Source organism: Pipistrellus kuhlii, unplaced genomic scaffold (genome assembly GCF_014108245.1).
Source record: "Pipistrellus kuhlii isolate mPipKuh1 unplaced genomic scaffold, mPipKuh1.p scaffold_m20_p_6, whole genome shotgun sequence".
Classification (NCBI taxonomy): Eukaryota; Metazoa; Chordata; class Mammalia; order Chiroptera; family Vespertilionidae; genus Pipistrellus; species Pipistrellus kuhlii.
In genome coordinates this window covers 26,818,882-26,838,185 of record NW_023425562.1, presented here as the reverse complement: position 1 = coordinate 26,838,185, position 19,304 = coordinate 26,818,882, and the positions used below count along the sequence as shown (strand labels likewise).

At 41.0% G+C, this 19,304-nt stretch overlaps 1 protein-coding gene across 5 annotated transcripts in view; it reads right to left on the bottom strand.

Annotated features, from left to right (window-relative positions):
• Positions 1–18,840, bottom strand: part of AFG3L2 (AFG3 like matrix AAA peptidase subunit 2) — a 30,250-nt gene extending 11,410 nt beyond the window's left edge. The window contains exons 1-12 of one of the 5 annotated variants that reach the window (XM_036417437.2): positions 18,523–18,840; positions 13,948–14,047; positions 13,489–13,575; positions 11,692–11,801; positions 11,379–11,531; positions 10,533–10,607; positions 9,312–9,436; positions 7,248–7,521; positions 5,631–5,768; positions 4,469–4,622; positions 2,880–2,987; positions 2,666–2,791 (exon numbers count right to left, since the gene is read on the bottom strand). In XM_036417437.2, the coding sequence (XP_036273330.1) occupies positions 2,666–2,791; positions 2,880–2,987; positions 4,469–4,622; positions 5,631–5,768; positions 7,248–7,521; positions 9,312–9,436; positions 10,533–10,607; positions 11,379–11,531; positions 11,692–11,801; positions 13,489–13,575; positions 13,948–14,047; positions 18,523–18,639 (1,567 nt within the window). In that variant the 5' untranslated portion in view covers positions 18,640–18,840. Of the gene's footprint in view, positions 1–2,665; positions 2,792–2,879; positions 2,988–4,468; positions 4,623–5,630; positions 5,769–7,247; positions 7,522–9,311; positions 9,437–10,532; positions 10,608–11,378; positions 11,532–11,691; positions 11,802–13,488; positions 13,576–13,947; positions 14,048–18,522 lie in introns of those variants that run through there. The other 4 variants (XM_036417433.2, XM_036417434.2, XM_036417436.2 and 1 more) reach the window with 4 other exon arrangements.
• Positions 18,841–19,304: the final 464 nt, after the last annotated feature.

The following is a 19,304-nucleotide window of genomic DNA, read 5'->3' as shown; positions in this document are numbered from 1 at the left end:
AAGCTAGTATTTAAAAATGCTCATTAGATAAGAGATCAACCGAAGGACTTTTATACATGCTTATAAGTACAACCAATGGACACAAAACTCTGGGGAGGGAGGGGATGTGTGGGAGGGAAGGAGGGAGGCAAAAAAAAAAAAAAAAAATCAATAAAATATTAAAAAAAAATGCTCATTAATTAACAGTCCTATTTCTGTTGGGAAAATTACTTATGTGGATATTACACAGTATGCTGACATAAAATAAAAAACAAAAGCATTAAAATAACCTAGTGCATTCAAACAATGAAAGTTAAAATTGTGAAATATGCCAAATGCTTTCTAAGGCTCTTTGAATTAACTTTTCAGACAAAGTATATGATAATACAAATAAACTATAACATAATATATATGCCCAGCAAACAAATATTAAAATGCTATAAACAGCAAAGTCCAAAAACAAAAAGCAAATAAAAAGTTAGGACCCTGAGACATCTGAGAAATCTATCTTCCTCTAACAATGAACTTGTTATAATCTCCTCATACTTTTCAAATGCTCCTATTTATTCGAGTTTGGAAGAGGGAGGTAGGAAATCTATCTTGCATAAATGTTTTAAAAACATTTTGCATTTAAGAATTCTTGGAAAAAGCACATTAAAAGATGTTCAACATCATCTTTACTACACATTACACAAATACACATCAAATCCTTGAGATACCACTTCACACCCACTACGATGGTTGTAGTAAAAAAGACAATGACAAGTGTTGGTGAGGATGTGAAGAAACTGGAACCCTCATACTCTGCAGATGGGAATGTAAAATGGTGCGGCTGCTGTGGAAAACAACTTGGCAGTTTCTCAAAAAGTGATTCAGCAATTCTACTCCTACATATATAATCAAGAGAAATGAAAACATATGTCCATATAAAAATATGTACATAGATTTTAATAATAGCATGATTCACAATAGCCAAGATAAAAAATTTTAAAAACCCACAAATGTCCATCAACTAATAAATGGATAAATAATATGTGGTAGCCCTGGCTGGTTTGGCTTAGTGGACAGAGCGTCAGCCTATGGACTGAAGGGTCTCAGATTCAATTCCAATAAAGGGCACATGCCTGGGTTGTGGGCTCAATCCCCAGTGGGGGGTGTACAGAAGGCAGTCAATCAATGATTCGCTCTCATCATTGATGTTTCTCTCTCTCTCTCCCTCTCTTTTCCTCTCTGAAATCAATAAAAATATATTTTAATAAGTGGTATATCCATATAATAAAATGTTATTCAGCCATAAAAAAAAAAACCATGAAATTCTGACACGTACTATAACATGTATAAAGTCTGAAAACATTATGCTGCATGAAAGAAGACAGATACAAAAGACCATCCTATATAATAAAAATTGTATCAATTTGTTGAGACTGGTTTGGCTCAGTGGATAGAGCGTCGATCTGCGGACTCAAGGGTCCCAGGTTCGATTCCGGTCAAGGGCATGTACATTGGTTGCGGGCACATCCCCAGTAGGGAGTGTGTAGGAGGCAGCTGGTCAATGTTTCTCTCTCATCGATGTTTCTAGCTCTCTATCCTTCTCTTTCTCTCTGTAAAAAATAAAATATATATATTTTAAATTATATCAATTTGCTAATACGCAAATTGTTCTCTCAACTGGGAGTTCGACCAGGGAGCAGGGCTGGCCAGACAACTGTCTGTGGCCTCCATGGCCTCTCCCCCTGCATTGCAGCCAATCGGGGGCAGGCAGCTGGACCCCACCTGCATGAATTCGGCACCAGACCTCTAGTCCCATCTAATAAAAGGGTAATATGAAAATCAACTGGACGGCAGGACCACCAGTTGCTATGATGTGCACTGACCACCAAGGGGCAAATGCTCAATGCAGGAGCTGCCCCCGGTGGTCATTGCGCTCCCACAGGGGGAGCACCGCTCAGCCACAGGCCAGGCTGATGGCTGGCAAGCACAATGGCCTGCCTCCATGGCAGCACTAAGGATGTCCGACTGATGGCTTCCAAACTGCAAAAGGGCACAGGGACCCCTCCTCCCCCAAGTGCACGAATATCATTCACCAATCCTCTAGTGTTATATAATTCTCTATATATATGAGAGTAGAGGATAGAAAAAACTATACATACAAAAAATAAATTAGGGGTTGCCTACGGCTAGGAGTGGAAGGAATGGCTGCTTATGGATTCTTTTGGGGTGATGAACATATTTTTAAGTTATAGTGATTGGCTTCAAAACTATAGTGAATATACTAAAAAACACTGAATTGTATCTTTTAACAGAGGTGAATTTGATGGTATCTTAATTTTATTTCAATATTGAGTTGTTTTTTAAAAAAAAAACACAAATAATTTCTGTAACATTAATGGATAAAATGATATGCTGTCAAGGAATTTGTGACAAGTTACCCAGAGACAGAGGAAGAGGGTGAAGGTATAGACAAAGTTAGATATGAATTAAGAATTGTTCCCAAAGTTAGGTGATGGGTGCAGAGGGGTTCATTACACTATTTTCTCAACTTGTGTGTTTGAAATTTCCCAAATAAAAAGTAAAAATATACACCTAGGAAGCCCCGACATGTGAAGTAACAAAGTAAACTGGTGCTTGGCAGCTGTCATTGATTTAAAAAGGACTTATAAACAGGAAGTGTTTATTTTCCACTCACCTGAAAACCCTGGGGTTAAGGATGCAAGTTTTCTTGCCAGGTGATCCCTTTCCAAGGAACTGTCCAGTTTTAGGGGTCTGAGGTGAACTTTGAAAATAGAGGCTCTTCCTTTTATGTCCGGTGGTCCTGGAGAAATTATTTTTAGGGGGGGGGGGATCAGTGAAACTGTGACATCCTCACAAAAACTGGACTAACCCAACGAAAACCATCTTACCAATAAAGATTTGCCTGTCAAAGCGCCCTGGCCTCATCAGTGCGGGATCTAGGATATCTGGTCGATTGGTGCCTGCCAAAATGACTACATTTGTTGTTGTGTTAAAACCTGAAAAGATAACAAAGATGCAATTATTAAATGACATGAGGCAGAAAGTAACAATGTGCCTGTGAAGAATGTACAAGCACTACAGACATATGACACTTAATATTTTTTCCCAATTTATTATCCAATGAATTTTAAGTCACAAACATAAATGACCTTTCTTACTATTCATCTTGTCCTTAATAACACTAGTAAGACTCAAAACATTAAGAAGCAAATTTCTCAAGACAAATGATCAAAGATTTTAATTTATTTAACTAAAAATTCAGATTATATTGTTAATTTTTAAAGTTTTATAATCAATAAGATTAAAACTTGCAAATGATGTGTCTAAACTCCCTGGGCCATGGGACAGCCACTGCATAATTGAAAACACCTCCAACAACTTCTCCAGGCTAATCTTGCTCAGTTTTACTGGCCATTTCTCAAATGTCAAGGCCATAGCTGCAGGACCTTGGCACCTCAAGAGTTCAGAAGCTAATTTCCCCCAAAGAAGGCTCTCTGATTGAAATATGTAGTGCTGCTCGTGGGCTGACCACCCTCTGACTCTGGATACAATGCCCACTCAGTAATGCAAACTGGCTCAATACTCGACACTGCCTCCTCTTTCTAAGCACTCAAGAGCATCCACATACCTTATGGCATAAAGAAACTGGCACATCCTAAGAATTGGCTTTCCCAAATAAATTTTAAAAAGCTGACTACCATGGAAAGATTGCTGCTTTCTAAGTAAAAGTATTCAAAATTTGCCAAATTCACATGGTTACAAATGGGTTTTTCTGATGCTTCAAAATCATAGTTTTGAGAATGAGACTATAAGTCTTTTGTAAATCATTTCACCAATTTTTCTCTTATTCAGCCCCAGATACAAATACCAGCCTTTAAAAAGGCTATTTCTTAAGGACAATGCTTTTTATCTTTTGGTACTAAATATGAGCACAAGGATTTTCCTTTGAGATACCCTATCTAATAAAAAGGGAATATGCTAATTGATCATCAAGCCCTCACAAAGATGGCAGTGCCCACAGACAATATGCTAATTGACCATCACACCCTCAGATGGCAGTGTTCAGTCCCCTCAGCCCTGCCAGGGCAGCAGGCACATGGCATGGCCGGGCACGCCCCCAGGGGGGTCTGGCCGCTCTGCATGCCTACCTCCAGAGTCCCCCAGTCCCCTCAGTCCTCCAGCTACCCAGGGCCAACTCAAGGCGCAGGCAAGCCTTGTATGTCGGCTGCCCAGACACCCAGGGCTGGCCCAAGGCTCAGGTAACCAGGGCCAGCCGAGGCTCGCACTGCCAGGAGTGGCAGCAGCAGAGGTGTGATGGGGGTGTCACCTTCCCCTGATCACCAGGTCACCTCCAACCTGAGGGCTCCCAGACTGTGAGAGGGGGCAGACCGGGCTGGGGGATCCCCCTCCAGTGCACCAGGCCTCCAGTAATATATAAAAAAGCGTAGTTTAAAATCCAAAAGACTTGAAAATTCACCATCCATTTCCACAAGCAACTGATTAAGTGTATTCTCCTGTTCACTCTGCCCGCCAAAGTTGCCTCTTCCTCTCTTCCTTCCCACGGCATCTATTTCATCAATGAAGAGAATACAAGGGGCATTCTTCCGAGCAAGGGCAAATAAGTCTCGAACCTGAGTAAAAATATAAATAATAGTCAGTTGACAAATGAATACTATTTATCCTCCAAATAAAAAATAAACATCAACTTTCCTGTCCCACAGGAAGAAAATTCTTTTGTGTGTGCTCTACTATACAGTACATATTTTAAAAGTTACAAGCAGCAAAGAAGTGGCAAGTAACTTGGTGAGTAACTGATTTAACATGAGCAAATGTCTATAATCTCAAATTTGACCTTTTTATCACATCTTATTAACTAAAAATGGATATTAATTTGAAATAGATCATAAATCTAAATTAAACCACTGAAACTACAAAATCTTTAGAAGAAAACATAGGGAAAATATTTACAACCTTGATTTGGCAATAGATTCTTAGTTGACACTAAAAGCACAAACAACAAAAGAAAAAAAAGCATAGATATATTGGACTTCATCAAAATTTAAAACTTTGGTGCTTTACTCTCAAAAATGTGAAAAGACAACACACAGAAAAAAAGAAAATATTTGGTTTAATGGATAGAGGATTGGCCTGAGGACTGAAGAGTCCCGGGATTGATTCCAGGTAAGGGTATATGCCTGGGTTATGGGCTCGATTCCCAATGTAGGGTGTGCAGGAGGCAGCCGATAATGATTCTCTCATCATTGATGTTTCTCTCTCTCTCTCTCCCTCTCACTTCTACTCTGAAATCAATAAAAACAATATATTTAAAAGAAAATATTTGCAAATCATATATCTGACTAGGCAGTTAGTATCCATAATATATAAAGAACTCTTACAACTCAACAAAAAGAGAACCCGATGAACAGACTGCAATCGTGGTCAGAGTGAGGGAAAGTGGGGTGAAGTCACAGGCCTTGCTGAGGCTTTTTCCTGGAAGAGTGTGCAAAGCAGTGACTGCAGAGGAGTCACTCCACAGGACCCCAGGCACAGGGCCATCTTTACCAAATCCCCATTTCAGGGGAATAAAGGAGGAGAAGGAAGAGGAGGAAGTTGCACCATCAGAATAAAACAAGACTTACCCTAGCTGGACCCACACCAACAAACATCTCTAAAAACTCGGATCCACTAACAGTGATGAAAGGGACGTTGGCTTCTCCGGCCGTGGCCTTGGCCAGCAGTGTTTTCCCGGTGCCTGGAGGGCCAGTGAGAATGGCGCCCTTCAGATATAAAAAGAGAAAGTTTATTTAACTAGAATTTCAGAAAAGTAAATTGCACATCTATAGGTAATTCCTAGGTACAAATTATATAAAATTTTAGTGATATGCACTAAATATTTCTTAAACACTTGAAGGTAGAATATTAGTAAGAAGAGGAAGAAAAGGATTATTAGACTATATTACTTTTGAAAATTCGATCAGAATGTGAAACCTTAGATACTTCCCTTATTTTATAAGATGTTTACTGTTACTTTTTAGACCTTTCTAACAGTACATAAAGGATGACTTAAGCTAGGAAACTACTAATAAACTAACAGGGAGAGAGAAACCAACTAAGGTTTACTTAAATAATTTAAGGAGACACAAACATTACACTCCCAATTTATATTCTACTTATTTTATTCCCTTCAAAATTTCACAAATGAAATAAAAATTTACTGACCAATGGTGAACTAAAAAAATATATATACATATATTTAATTAAAAACTATAATTACTTAAATTGTGAAGATAACTAAATACGATGTATACTGGTAATTAAGTAAGCTAATAGCAAATTATAAAAATGAGTTTTTATCCATATAGGTAGGATACAAAATCAAGGAAGCAATGATTCCCTTTTCAAAGGTTTCCTTTAAAGTAAATGTTATTAATGGATTTTTAAAAGAACTAGTTAAAATTTTCTGATTCAGCCGAAACTGGTTTGGCTCAGTGGTAGAGCATCGGTCTGCAGACTGAAAGGTCCCAGGTTCGATTCCAGTCAAGGGCATGTACCTGAGTTGCGGGCACATCCCCAGTAAGGGGTGTGCAAGAGGCAGCTGGTCGATGTTTCTCTCTCATCGACGTTTCTAGCTCTCTATCTCTCTCCCTTCTTCTCTGTAAAAAACCAATAAAATATATTTTTTTTTAAAATTTTCCGATTCATTTACTTAATGACTGAGGCTGGCCCTGGGAGTATAACGATTAGCAAGGCCAGCTGACCACCAGCTGTGGTCACAAGGATGTCTGCTAAGAAGAAGGAAGGCAAGAATTAGTGCTGTCTGGCTCTTGTCCACTGAGTCCTGTGCCATGGATCTCAGAGCCAAGCCCAGGAGGGGGTCTATTCAGACCTGCTGAAGGAGGGGCAACTGGGTGACAGCAGGGAGGAATATGCTCAGGGCACTGCAGCTGCTAAGAAAGGGGTATCTAAAGCAGGCTGGAGGGAGAAGGACGGCAACTCAAGGAAAGCTTCCAAGAGCCGAAAATACAAATCTTTTGGAATATATACATAGTACATGCAAGAACACACATTCCCACACACTAAGCAACCCCAAAAAGACCCTTGAGTAAGCAGAGACTAATAAGTTAAGAGAAAAGAAAAAACAGCTTCTTTATAATGAGTAATCAAACTTCATAAAATTATAACTTCAGAGATCAAGAAATAATTCAAGAGATTTTGGGGTTAATGAGTTGGAAATAACCTCTGGAAGTTTACTTTACCTTTGGAATTTTTGCTCCTAGGTCTTGATACTGCTTTGGGTTTTTCAAGAAATTCACAAATTCCATTATCTCTAGCTTGGCCTCCTCGCAGCCAGCCACATCTTTGAACTTCACATCTATCTCATCCTTTAAGACCTTGGCAGTGGTTTCTCCAACACTGAAGAGTCCACCCATACCACGGCCTGTCCGACCAATACCAGCAGGCCCCCTTCGTATGGTATACAGTAAGAAAGCGATGATGAGCACCGTGGGCAACATGCTCAGGAGGAAGGAACTAAAAAGGGAATCATACACAAGAGCAACATACCTTTAAGACTGCTAATCACTGGCTTTTTTAATGTTTTGCAAGATATACTTTCGTTGTTGTTGTTAATCCTCATCTAAGGTTATCTTTTTCCATTGATTTTTAGAGAGTAAAGGGAGAGGGAGAGAGAAACATTGATGGGAGAGACACAATGAATGATTGCCTTCACTCCCTCAGGTGCCCTGACTGGGGCCAAAATCAAACCTGCAAGCTAGGTACATGTCCTTGACCAAGAATCGAACCCATGACCTTTCAGTGTGTGGGCCAGTGCTATAACCACTGAGTCACATTGTTCAGGGCAGCATTTACATATTTAAATTTATACCATTTTATTATGAATTTTTTTCTTTCTCCTACTTATTATAGTTCTTATACTGATTTCTTTTCAAAATCGTGCATATACTTAATGATTGTAAAAGGGACATTATAAAATATAATAATATCCCATCCTTGAAGGAATGGCATCAAAACTGCTAATATTTATCTCTGGGTATTGAGGTTATAAATGCTTATTTTCTTTGTACTTTCTTAGTTTTCAACAGAGAACATATACTGCCTGCTTAACAGACTTCCTGTTGAACTCTCAGATATGGGTATAAGATTTTTAGTCCCACTACTTATACAGTAGCAATTGTTACTGTGCTTGCTTGTGCAGTATCGGTGATGATGTGCACTGCACAGCCACTCTGCCCGGATTGTGCGGTTTGAGACAGATTCACAGCTGGTTAGCTCTCCAAACCTAAGGGGGAATGTGCTCAGAAATGACTTAAAGCATGGGGATGCCTTTTGTCTATTTGTCTCAGGTCAAAAACCAGTATGTACTTTTAATTTTTCATCCTTTACAATATGGTAAACGCTCCTACAGCAGGCAACAAGAACCATGAAAAATTTACATTTGGTTTATTTCTGGAGGACACAACAACACTGACAATAAAAATGTAAAGAATGGTGCAATAATACTTTTGTAATGTTTCAGCACCAGCCTATAAAGTTAAATAATTATACTACAGCCTCAAGGGCTGAGAGATATATCACCTGTGAGACCACTTCAATAGCTATCTAAGTCTAAATACTGCAGGTAGGTTGTAGGTTTACATAAACCAGGATTCAAGAAGGTCCCTAATGAGCAACCTAACAGCTCAATCAACTCTCCATTTCTCTGCTTTCATATACACAAAAAAATGAACATTTATTTCTATTTTCACTTTCAAATTTCTAACTCTAGAGCAAGGTATACCTTCAGTATTTAATGCAAATGGAGTGATCTACCTGGCTGTACCCTGATGACCCCTCAAAGGCAATATAATTCCTAAATAAACTTAAAGACAAGTGACTTCTGAAATCACTTCTTGAAAGACTCAGACTTCTAAGTGGCTTTGTTAAAGACAAGTAACCCCGAAGAGAAGCAGCAACTTTGACTCTTGGAAAATTCTGGAATATAAATGTGAATGTAGTTAAAAGGTAGGAATGCCACTCTTTAACACATCATAGCTCTTTAAGCTAAGATCCTACTAAAAGTGCAATGGGTATGAATACCCCAAACCACTGCTTAATCATTATAAATGTGTAGAAAAATCTATCAGTTACTAGCAAAAACTAGTAAATTACCAATGGGTTTTTAAAAAATCTGGCCAAACTGAAAAAGGCTTATTTGACAATCTAATGTGTAACCGGCATGTACTTAATAGATAGAACACAAAGTGAATCATGAGCATGGTGAACAGTCTTCAACATGTTTAAGTATTTTCACTGCTTCTTACCCATCGCTTTCAGCAATATAGACAACAGGTACCCGATGCTCCCCTTCTATGCCCAATTCCTGCTGTAAAGTTTCCAGATTCCGTTCAAAGGTGTCCACACTGCCAATATTAAACCAGACGTATTGCTATAAAAACAGAAAAACAAAATATCCTAAGAATGAAGGGGGAACAAGAGTTTAATTCATTAAAGGGTTCAGCTTTTAAAGAATATTTTAAGGGATACTACAAGTTTACGAATTAAAAAACCCAACAATAATAAAAGACAGGTTTTAACAACACAGTTATTAAGTTTCACTCCGTGAGAACACCTAGCAATCCTTGGCAAATAAGCATTTCTTAAGCAATATTCCACACTAGTTTTAAAAGTATAAGCTCAAAAGAATAAAAAATCTATTTGAAAACAATGCTTTTTTATCTTTTCAGAAATAAATATACTTATTTTACCTCTTCTCCACTTCCCAGTTATTTCTCAGCTACCTATTCCCAAACTACTACTAAAAGCTAATGTGACACAGTAATAACAACCAAAGTAAAACCTTAACTGCAATATGAAGGAGAAAGTAATTCAAAATAAAGTGGTATAACTTTCACACGTCAATGCTTGTGCCTGCCAATACTGTGACCCTTCCCCTCTGGGGAGAACGCTGCCCACTGAGAGCCCCACTCCAGCCGAGGGATTAATGCTCCAGCGAAGTGAGGAGCCCTACTGGTAACCAGGCCTAAGGTAGACATTTATCTATGTATAATTTTTGCTCCATAAACAATGATTTAAAAAACATCCTTATATAGACATCTTCAGATTCCCGTCAAGGGCATGTACCTTGGTTGCGGGCATATCCCCAGTAGGGAGTGTGCAGGAGACAGCTGATTGATATTTCTCTCTTATCAATGTTTCTAACTCTCTCTCCTTCTCCATTCCTCTCTATAAAAAAATCAATAAAATATATTTAAAAAAATAAAGTCTTGGAATACTACTAAAAACTGGGATTTCTCTCACTGTTTCCTAAATGCATGGCCAAAATGATTACTAAAACCAAAACAATCCTCAGATCACAATTATGTAGGCAACACGCACATTCTCACCTATGGTAGTGAAGGTTATAACTGCTGCACTGCCCAGTGCTGGCATGTCCAGTGTATGTGAGGGAATGTTTGCTTTTCAGCTTTAAATCTGAGGAGTTAATTTACAGCTAATGCACATCAATTAATAAAATCATTTACCCCATCAACAGGAGTTTTCCCTGGTGTAAAAGTCACTCGAACAAAACGCTTGTTGACGACTTCCAGTCTGTCTACCTGGAATTTTAAAGTTAAATATTCAAACATAAGTGTACAGAAAAGACCTGAGGTATTCTTTTAAGCTCATTTAAAATGCATATAATATTTCAGGCATACAAAGAATGATGATAAATAATTTAAGGATAACCCATTTCTCCCTTCTGGCTTGAAAAATAAAATACCACACACTGCTGACGCCACCAGTCTCGCCCTCTCCTGCAGAGGTGGCCACTCTGCATTACGTGCGGACCATCCCAAAGCACTGTACCATGCACAAGTGTCACCCTACACATACACTCAACAACAAAAACAGTGTCATTTGATATGTATTCTTCCACAGCATTGTCTTTCTTCCTTTTGTTCTGTCTGTGAGGTTTATCCACACTGACATGTCAGTCTGTGGAGTATTCCACTCCATTGAGCACACCTCAAATTATTTATCCATCCTTGTCATAACAGACATTGCAGCCATTTGAAAATGTTCGTTATCACAAACAATGCTGTCATGAACATTCCTGTAAAACCTTCCCACTCCCTTTCTCTCTGTAAAAAATCAATAAAATATGTTTAATTTTTAAAAGGGGATTTTATAGCAAATTTGGGGGTTGCTGGGTCAAAACAAACAGGTTTTTTGGTTGCAGTACTTTTCAGCATTAAAAAAATCCAATATGAAAATAGTACCTCTTCAATGGACAGGCTTTGCTAACTCGTTGACGGTCACTTTATTGACCTAACCCACTGGTTTTACCTTTTTAACCATAGTAGCCTCCAATCTCATAAAATACTTACTACTCCTTTGGAAAGATAGTTGTTGACAAAGTCCTTCCATGTGATTTCTCTTCCAGAGCTCTTGAACAAGAAGTAAAACATGACTCCACCCCAAAACAGAGTAGTCCAGAGAAAGTACATCCTGAATTCCTTGTCATCCCATGGAAAGTCACCCTGGGCAAAAAAAGAGACTGTTACTGTGAAGAATGAAATGTCCCAATACGTTCTATGTTATGTTAGACACAAACATACATCTCCCAATGCCATTAATGCCTCCTAACTTTCCTGGGGCCAACCCAGGTCCTCAAAATTAACAAACAGCTGAGAATCTAACCTTCTGAAACCTGGTCCACCAATGAGAATCCTCTTTCTTGCCACCTCGTTTTCCACCGCCACCAACTCCTCCTCCAGAAGGTCGTGGGGAAGCAGCTGGCTTTGATTCTGTTCATAAACAAAGCGCATATACAGCAGCGTAGCAGGTTTTTATATCTCAACATGTTTCCGTTAATAGTTAATAAAGTATATATTATAAAACACATTATGGCAACTGACCAGTAACTAAAGTACTATGAGGAAGGATGAGACTAATACAAAGAGTAAACATTCAAGGAGACTTGTCAGTGCTTTATGTAATTATCTCATGAAATCTGCAAAATAACCCAATAACCTGGTAATTACACCCATTTTCCAGATGAAGAAATTGTAGCTTAAAACGTGAATTGTCTGTTATAGTGTTAAGTGATAGTAAGTGACAGAGAGGGGTGAATGCAGGAAAGTGAATTCCTGAGTTCTCACTGGAAGGTAAAAAGGACTCTGCTTTCCCACTCCCATGAAGTGGACAGTTAACAGGTTTTTCTGTAGGAAAGACAAGATTCTGAAAACTGGCTTTAAAAACAAAATAAAATATTAAAAACCCTACCCACATAAAATTAGTTTGCAAGAATCTGAAATTAGTCACTGTTATGGGTTGAATTGTGTCCCTCCTCCCCTAATTCATATGTTGGAGTCCTAACCCCCGTGGTCATATTTGGAGATAAGATCTTTACAGAAATAATCAAGTTAAAATGAGGTCCTGTGGGTGGATCCTAATCCAATATAATTGGTGTTTCATAATGCAGACTGGTGCAGCCACTATGCTAAGTAATATGGAGTGATCCCACTTCTAGGAATGTATCCTAAGAATCCCAAAACACCAATCAGAAAGCATATATGCACCCCCATATTCACAGCGGCATTATTTATAATAACTAAGACCTGGAAAAAGCCCAAGTGCCCATCAGTAGATGAGTGAATAAAAAAGCTGTGGTACATTTATACCATGGAATACTATACAGCAGTACAAAAGAAGGATCTCTTACCCTGTGAGACAGCATGGAGGGACCTGGAGAGCATTATGCTAACAAAATAAGCCAGTCAGAGAGAGACAAGTATCACATGATCTCACTTATATTTGGAATGTAATGAACAAAATAAGCTGATTAACAAAATAGATCCAGAGACACAGAAGCATGGAACAAACTGAAAAATCTCAGAGGGAGTGAGGGGAGATTAACCAAAGAAATTATACGTATATAAGCACAGTGAAGGTCTGGAGAGGGCGTGGGAGTGGGGTGGAGGAGGTTAATGGGGTGAAAAGGGGGACATCTGTAACACTTTCAACAATAAAGACAAATTTTTTAAAAGGGTGGGGAGGGAATTTGGACACAGACATGAATAAAGAAAGTCCATGAAGACACAGAAAAGACAGCCATCTGAATCCCTGAAGACACTGAAGAACAACTTGAAAAAATGGACTATACCACCATGTGTGTCAAATAAACTGCTTGTATTAGGTTTCTAAGATTTTTCTCAGTGACTTAAATTATGTGTCAAATATATTCGTTAAATATGACTGATATTGATCAGTCATTATCTCTAAGGTGACCTTAAATTAATTCAACTTGAAAAATGACAAGAAAATGTAACGAGAAAATTAAAGATAAAATAAGACACCAAGTGTAATACCGTATGTACTTGTAACCTACTAGTTTCAGAATTGCCTTAAAATAACACTCTTGTTCAGTGAAAACTATCACCAACATCATGTGTTAGAGGAAAATGGTAAGTTCAAACAAATCTTTTTAAAAGGTACCTTTTTTTTCTCCCGTAACTTCTTTAGGTTCACTAGCTTTTTTCCCATTTTTTCCATTTTTTCCATTAGGAAAGTATTTTTCAAATCCTGAAATAAAAAATACATATCCTCAAACTAAAAGTCATCAGGTTTGGTGTATGTGTGTTCATTTTTAAAGCAACTGATCCATCATTAACAAGCGTAAGCTAAAAGTGTAACATTTCTTATATAGGAGAAAATCAGTCAAATACAGTTCACAACCCAGGGGTGTAAAAGGAAGAAGTCTCATTGACATGTCAATTTCATCGTCTTCACATGTGAAGATGACACATTTTCATTTGCAATCAGACTGGAGGAGGCAGGGTGAGTTACAGCGGGAGACAACCTGAAACACCACCTGTACCCACCCCATGTAATAAACACCTACTGGGCACGCTCTTTAACAGGGAAGAACATTATGGTCACATGGGAAGTGTTTACCTTTCGGAGGACGAGAACAGAATCTTCGATAAGCAGCAATTACATCTGTCAAAAGTGAGTTTCTGCTTGTCGTTGCTTGAGTTGTAGCATAGCGATAAAGCTGCAACATGACATACGAAAGCATCAATTATAGTAAAGAATTTTTTTAAAGGGCTTCATTTCCTACTATCATAAAGTGGATGAAATGTTTCTCCCTTCAACAGGTGGTCACAGACCAGCAGAGACAGACCCTTCCTAGGGAACCTGCTACTCTATCCAGCAATAGACGTAAGTCACGATCCGGAACACAAGAATACTTCAAAATCACACAGAAGTTAGACCTGTAGCCCAACTACAACTCTGCCAACACATTCTTTTGGATATTGTTTACTTAATTTGCAGCATTCAAAAGACAAACTTGGAAAATCTGCTGCTTCATGAATAATCTGCAGGGTCTATAATACTGAAAGATTTATCTGAAATTACAGAATAATGCTGCTCGTAAACAATTTACCTAAGTTCAAAGATAAAGTTATGGTCCAACATCACTGATAATACTTATACTACTAATAGTTTTTTGTTTTGTTTTGTTTTTAAAATATGTTTTTATTGATTTTTTACAGAGAGGAAGGGAGAGAGATAGAGAGCTAGAAACGCCGATGAGAAAGAAACATCAACCAGCTGCCTCTTGCACACCCTCTACCGGGGATGTGCCCGCAACCAATGTACATGCCCTTGACCGGAATTGTACCTGGGACCCTTCAGTCCACAGACCAAGGCTCTACCACTGAGCCAAACCAGCTTCGGCACTACTAATAGTTGATAAAGATATTTAATATACTGTCCTATTTAATATATTTAATATATTGTTAAATATTACAGATACATCTGTTTTAAATAACATTTGTTGCTAAAAAGTTGTGTATAAATATAATCAAGGTAAATAAAAGTATAACATAAAACAACTGAAGAAGCTTCCCATTACATTTTTAGTACAGTTAAAAGCAATCAAAGGCAAGGCACATTGAGGGGATATATCCAAATCTGGGAGTGAAAAAACTCAAGTAATATTATCCTTCTGCAAAGTAAAAATTTACCACCATTTTTTTTTTGGAGGACAAACTTTTAAATACAAATGAGAATGTTTAAAATGAAGTGCATCTATATTAGCATTCATCATTGTTAGCCTCCTTTATGGTCTGATGAGAAAAGTAAAGCATCACAAAACCACTTCACATTCACTAGAGTAGCAATAACCAAAAAGACTGACAATAACAGTGCTGGTGAGGATGTGGAGAAAAGTGGAATCCTCATACGCTGCTGGTGGGAATGGGAAGTAGTGCAGCCACCTGGAAAGTTTGGAATTCTCAAACTGTTAAATGTCTCTCTGGCCAGGTGGCTCAGCGTCCCATTCACCAAAAGGTTATGAGCTTGATTCCTCGTCAGGGCACAGACCTAGGTTTCAGGTTCGATGTTTCTCTCTCACATAGATATTTCTTTCTCTCTCCCTCTCACTCTCTCTCTCTCTTTAAAATCAATGGAACTATATCCTCAGGTGAAGATTAAAAAAAAAAAAGTGGTACATTCATACAATGGAATATCATTCAGCCATAAAAAGAAATGAAGTACTAATAAATGCTACCACATAGATAAGCCTTGAAAGCATAATGCTTAAGTTCAAGAAATCAGACACAAAAAGCCACACATTATGATTCCATTTATATGGCACGTCCAGAATAGGTAAATCCATAGAGAATGTAAATTAGTAGCTGCCTTGGGCTAGAGGAACGACTGGGGAGAAATAGGGAGTGATGGTTATAAATATGTCAAAAATCACACTTTAAGATAATAAAGTTTATGGTATGAGAAAAAATGTCAATTAAAAAAAACAAAAAATGAGCTTATTTAACTTCAAATTAATACACAATTACACAGCAAAACAGGACAGAAACACTGATACTGTTCTTGATTGACAGCTATGCTGGTCTGACGTCTATCACTGTCAGCACAGAGGACTTCCTTATATGTCAACATGGATGACGCACAAGGACAATAGTGTTCCTCCAAAGAAAGGCCTTTTAGGTAAGGTTCCTGACATAAAAACTGCAAATAAATGGCAGATCCTACCTGCTCCTTATATCTAACTCCAATAATCTTTAGAGGCAAAAAGAAAGGAATTACAGCAAAACAAAACAGGGAAATGAATGCAAGGCAAGAAACTGAAAAGGGCAGTATGGAGTAGAAAGAAATGAAGATAATTCAAGACTGGTGAGGGACGTTCAAAGAGTAAAAACCATGAATACAGGTGTGGATGAAAAAGAAAAGCAGTAATAAATCTAAAGGAAAGTAACCTTATGGAGTAATCTGATCATTAAATTCCGAACTGGGCAGGTCATGGTGGGCAGCCACACCCCAGGCATTTAACTTCAAGTAAAAGTTTTATCTTTCCTTTAAGCAAGCCCTGTCCATTGCTTCTGTGCATCTAACACACTTTTGAAATGCTTCTTTTTCAGACCCCTCAGAAGCATAACCACCCTCAAGAGAACTCATAATCTTAGCCATCCTGTTATCCAATCCCCACCTTGCCTTCTCCCACCTTCATGTAATCTAGCTTGTGTTCCCTCCTTAATTTTAAATGTATAAAAGAAACTGTAAGTTGCCATTCTCCTGAGCATTTGAGATTTTGTTTCTGTCATCAGTTTGGTTCAAATAAACTCATAAAAATTCTCTAAGGTTTAGATGTTTCTCACCTCCACACAGGTACTACCAATAGCCCCTTGTAAGTGCAGAGGCTAACTCCAGGGCCTTAACCCACCAGCTCTTTTGCCTCTCTGTGGACCTCTAGTAAAACCAGAACAACGCTGGGTTCTGAGGAACTGACAGACAGCAAGAACCTGTGTCGCTGAAATAGCAGACCTCCACTACTTACTAAATCACCTTTACTGGGCCAGGACCAGTGGGCTAAGGAAACTGAGACAGACAACTTGAACAAAGTGGCCATGCAATTTACAACCAGACACAGAAAGGTCTCCTCCCTGGAGATAACATCTAAGCCTCAGTTGTATTTCAAATCCAGAAAAGCAGCAAAACCAGGACCAGCTGAACTGACCCCTGGCCCCAGCACTGACCAATGAGTAGAGACCACACCCTGAAAGAATACACTTGGAAAACTGAATATTCTGCTGAAGCCCCCCTGAGATGAGACCGGCCCTAAAATTCCCACTGACAAGAGAGAGAAGCCTCAAGAAAAAGGACAGAGAGAGAAAACCCTCAAGAAACCGGTTTGGCTCAGTGGATGGAGCCTCAGCCTGCGGACTAGAGGGTGCCAGGTTCGATTCAAGGTTAAAGGGCACATACCTTGGTTGTGGGCACATCCCCAGTGCGGGATGTGCAGGAGGCAGCTGATCGATGTTTCTCTCTCGTCGATGTTTCTAGCTCTCGATCCCTCTCCCTTCCTCTCTGTAAAATAATCAATAAAAAAATACGTTTTTAAAAGAAAAAGGGCCCAGCCTGTGCTCTCCCTTGGGGAGCCCGCCCCTTCCCTCTCAGAAGAGGCATGCGTCTCCTAAACTCTGAGAGCTCCAGGCAGGAGACCTGTAACCAGGGGAGCGATGGCGCAGCAGTTCATTCTAGACTCACCCCCGAACCTGGTCCCAAGGCCCCCTTTTCTCTGGCTTCCTTGTGGGCTAAAGCCCCTGCCTAGGCTCTCCTGTTGCTTCTAACTATACTAAGCCCTTCCTTGTTTTCGGATGCCCGGCTTTAATGCACGGACCTTCAAAGTCACCTGGACTCGTGCTGTGAAATTCTCCCTACACAAGTCAAGAGCCCAGGCGCCAGGGCCCGACCTGGACAGACCTGTTCAGGGCCAGGGCCAGGGCCCCCGCCCGCCCCGCACCAAGATGGCTGCCAGTTTGTCTACTAGCATCTGCTGGTTATCACCAAGAGAGACCACCTTCTGCTGAGGACAGGCAGGCCCGTGTCCCCCGAAGAGGGGCATTATCTTAGAACCACAGTTCAAATGTATTGACGTGTACGATGTGCCAGACACAGAACGCCAGCAATGGCCCCACTCAACAGATGGGAAAGTGGAGGCTCGTAACTCCAACACCTGTGCTTTTCTCACATCCTGCTCGGGTGCAGACACAACACATGCGCCCCATTTTTCCAATGCCATCCAAGGTGAAAACGAAGGCAACCGACGCCGAAGAAGTGACAGATATAAGTTCCTCTTAACCTTGTTAGATCTCGGTTGCCACGTTCACCCTCGCATGAAGTCACAGGGCCCTCGAAGACGATCTTTTGAAGTCCCCGGATAACAAAGATCTGACTCCATCGGAGATACATTATTTCCAAAAATCCAACACGACGCCCAGACAGGCACCGGCGTGCTCACGAGAACCACGGGACACCCGGCCCGGAGCGCGGGGCGCCCAGGTCTCTCAGGGCGGCGCACGCGGCCTCCTTCCCCGAGGAACTCGCCCCGGGCGCCCGGCGGTCCACGAGTGCGCCCCGGGGCCGGTGACCTTGACGCCCGGCTCTCCGGACCCGGAAGCGGGCCCGGCTCGGGGCGGAGGGCACAGAGCGCCCGGGACTCACCGTCCGGAGGTAGGCCTGTTTGTTGGGGCCCACGCCGCCGCCGGTAACGAGCAGCGGGGGCAGGCCGCGGGGCCAGCAGCCGCCCCGGCCCCACAGCAGCAGGCAGCGGTGCGCCATGGCTGCCGGCGCACCCCGCACGGGCCGGGGGCGCTGCGCAGGCGCGGCTCAGCGGCCGCGGACGGGCAGCGGCCGGTGGCTCCGGCCGGCGGGGGACCGTTCGGAAGTGAGAAAGCACAACGTAGTGGGCCCGCCGCTCTCGGGCAAGCCCACGCTCCCCGACGCGCGCTTTTCCCGACCCCGGCGCGCTGACGTCAGCCGTAAGGCGGGGCTTCCGCCCCGGCCGCTCAGACCGCTCCGCAACGTCACTCAAAGAAGAGCGTGGAGGGCGCGGAGGGCGGTGGGCGGAGCCGAAGAGAGAAAGGAGAAAGGGGAGTGGAGGGCGGGGCTGGAGGCGGGGCCTAATGGGAGGGGCCTGGGAGGTGGTGGGCGGAACCGAAGCGGGCGTGGGAGGGCGGGCCTTAGAGGGAGGGACCAGCAGAAGCTGTAGATCGAGTAGAGAAGGCTGCTAGGACCTCAGGGCTGCTAGGGCAGTTTCTTGGGAGCCACATGCGGCTCTTTGGCCCCTTGAGTGTGGCTCTTCCACAAAATACCACGTGCAGGTGCGCACGTACAGTGCGACTGAAACTTCGTGGCCCGTGGGCAGAAGTCAGTTTTCGGCCTGGGCGACTCTATTTTGAAGTAGTGGCGTCAGAACACTCAAGGGGCCAAAGAGCCGCATGTGG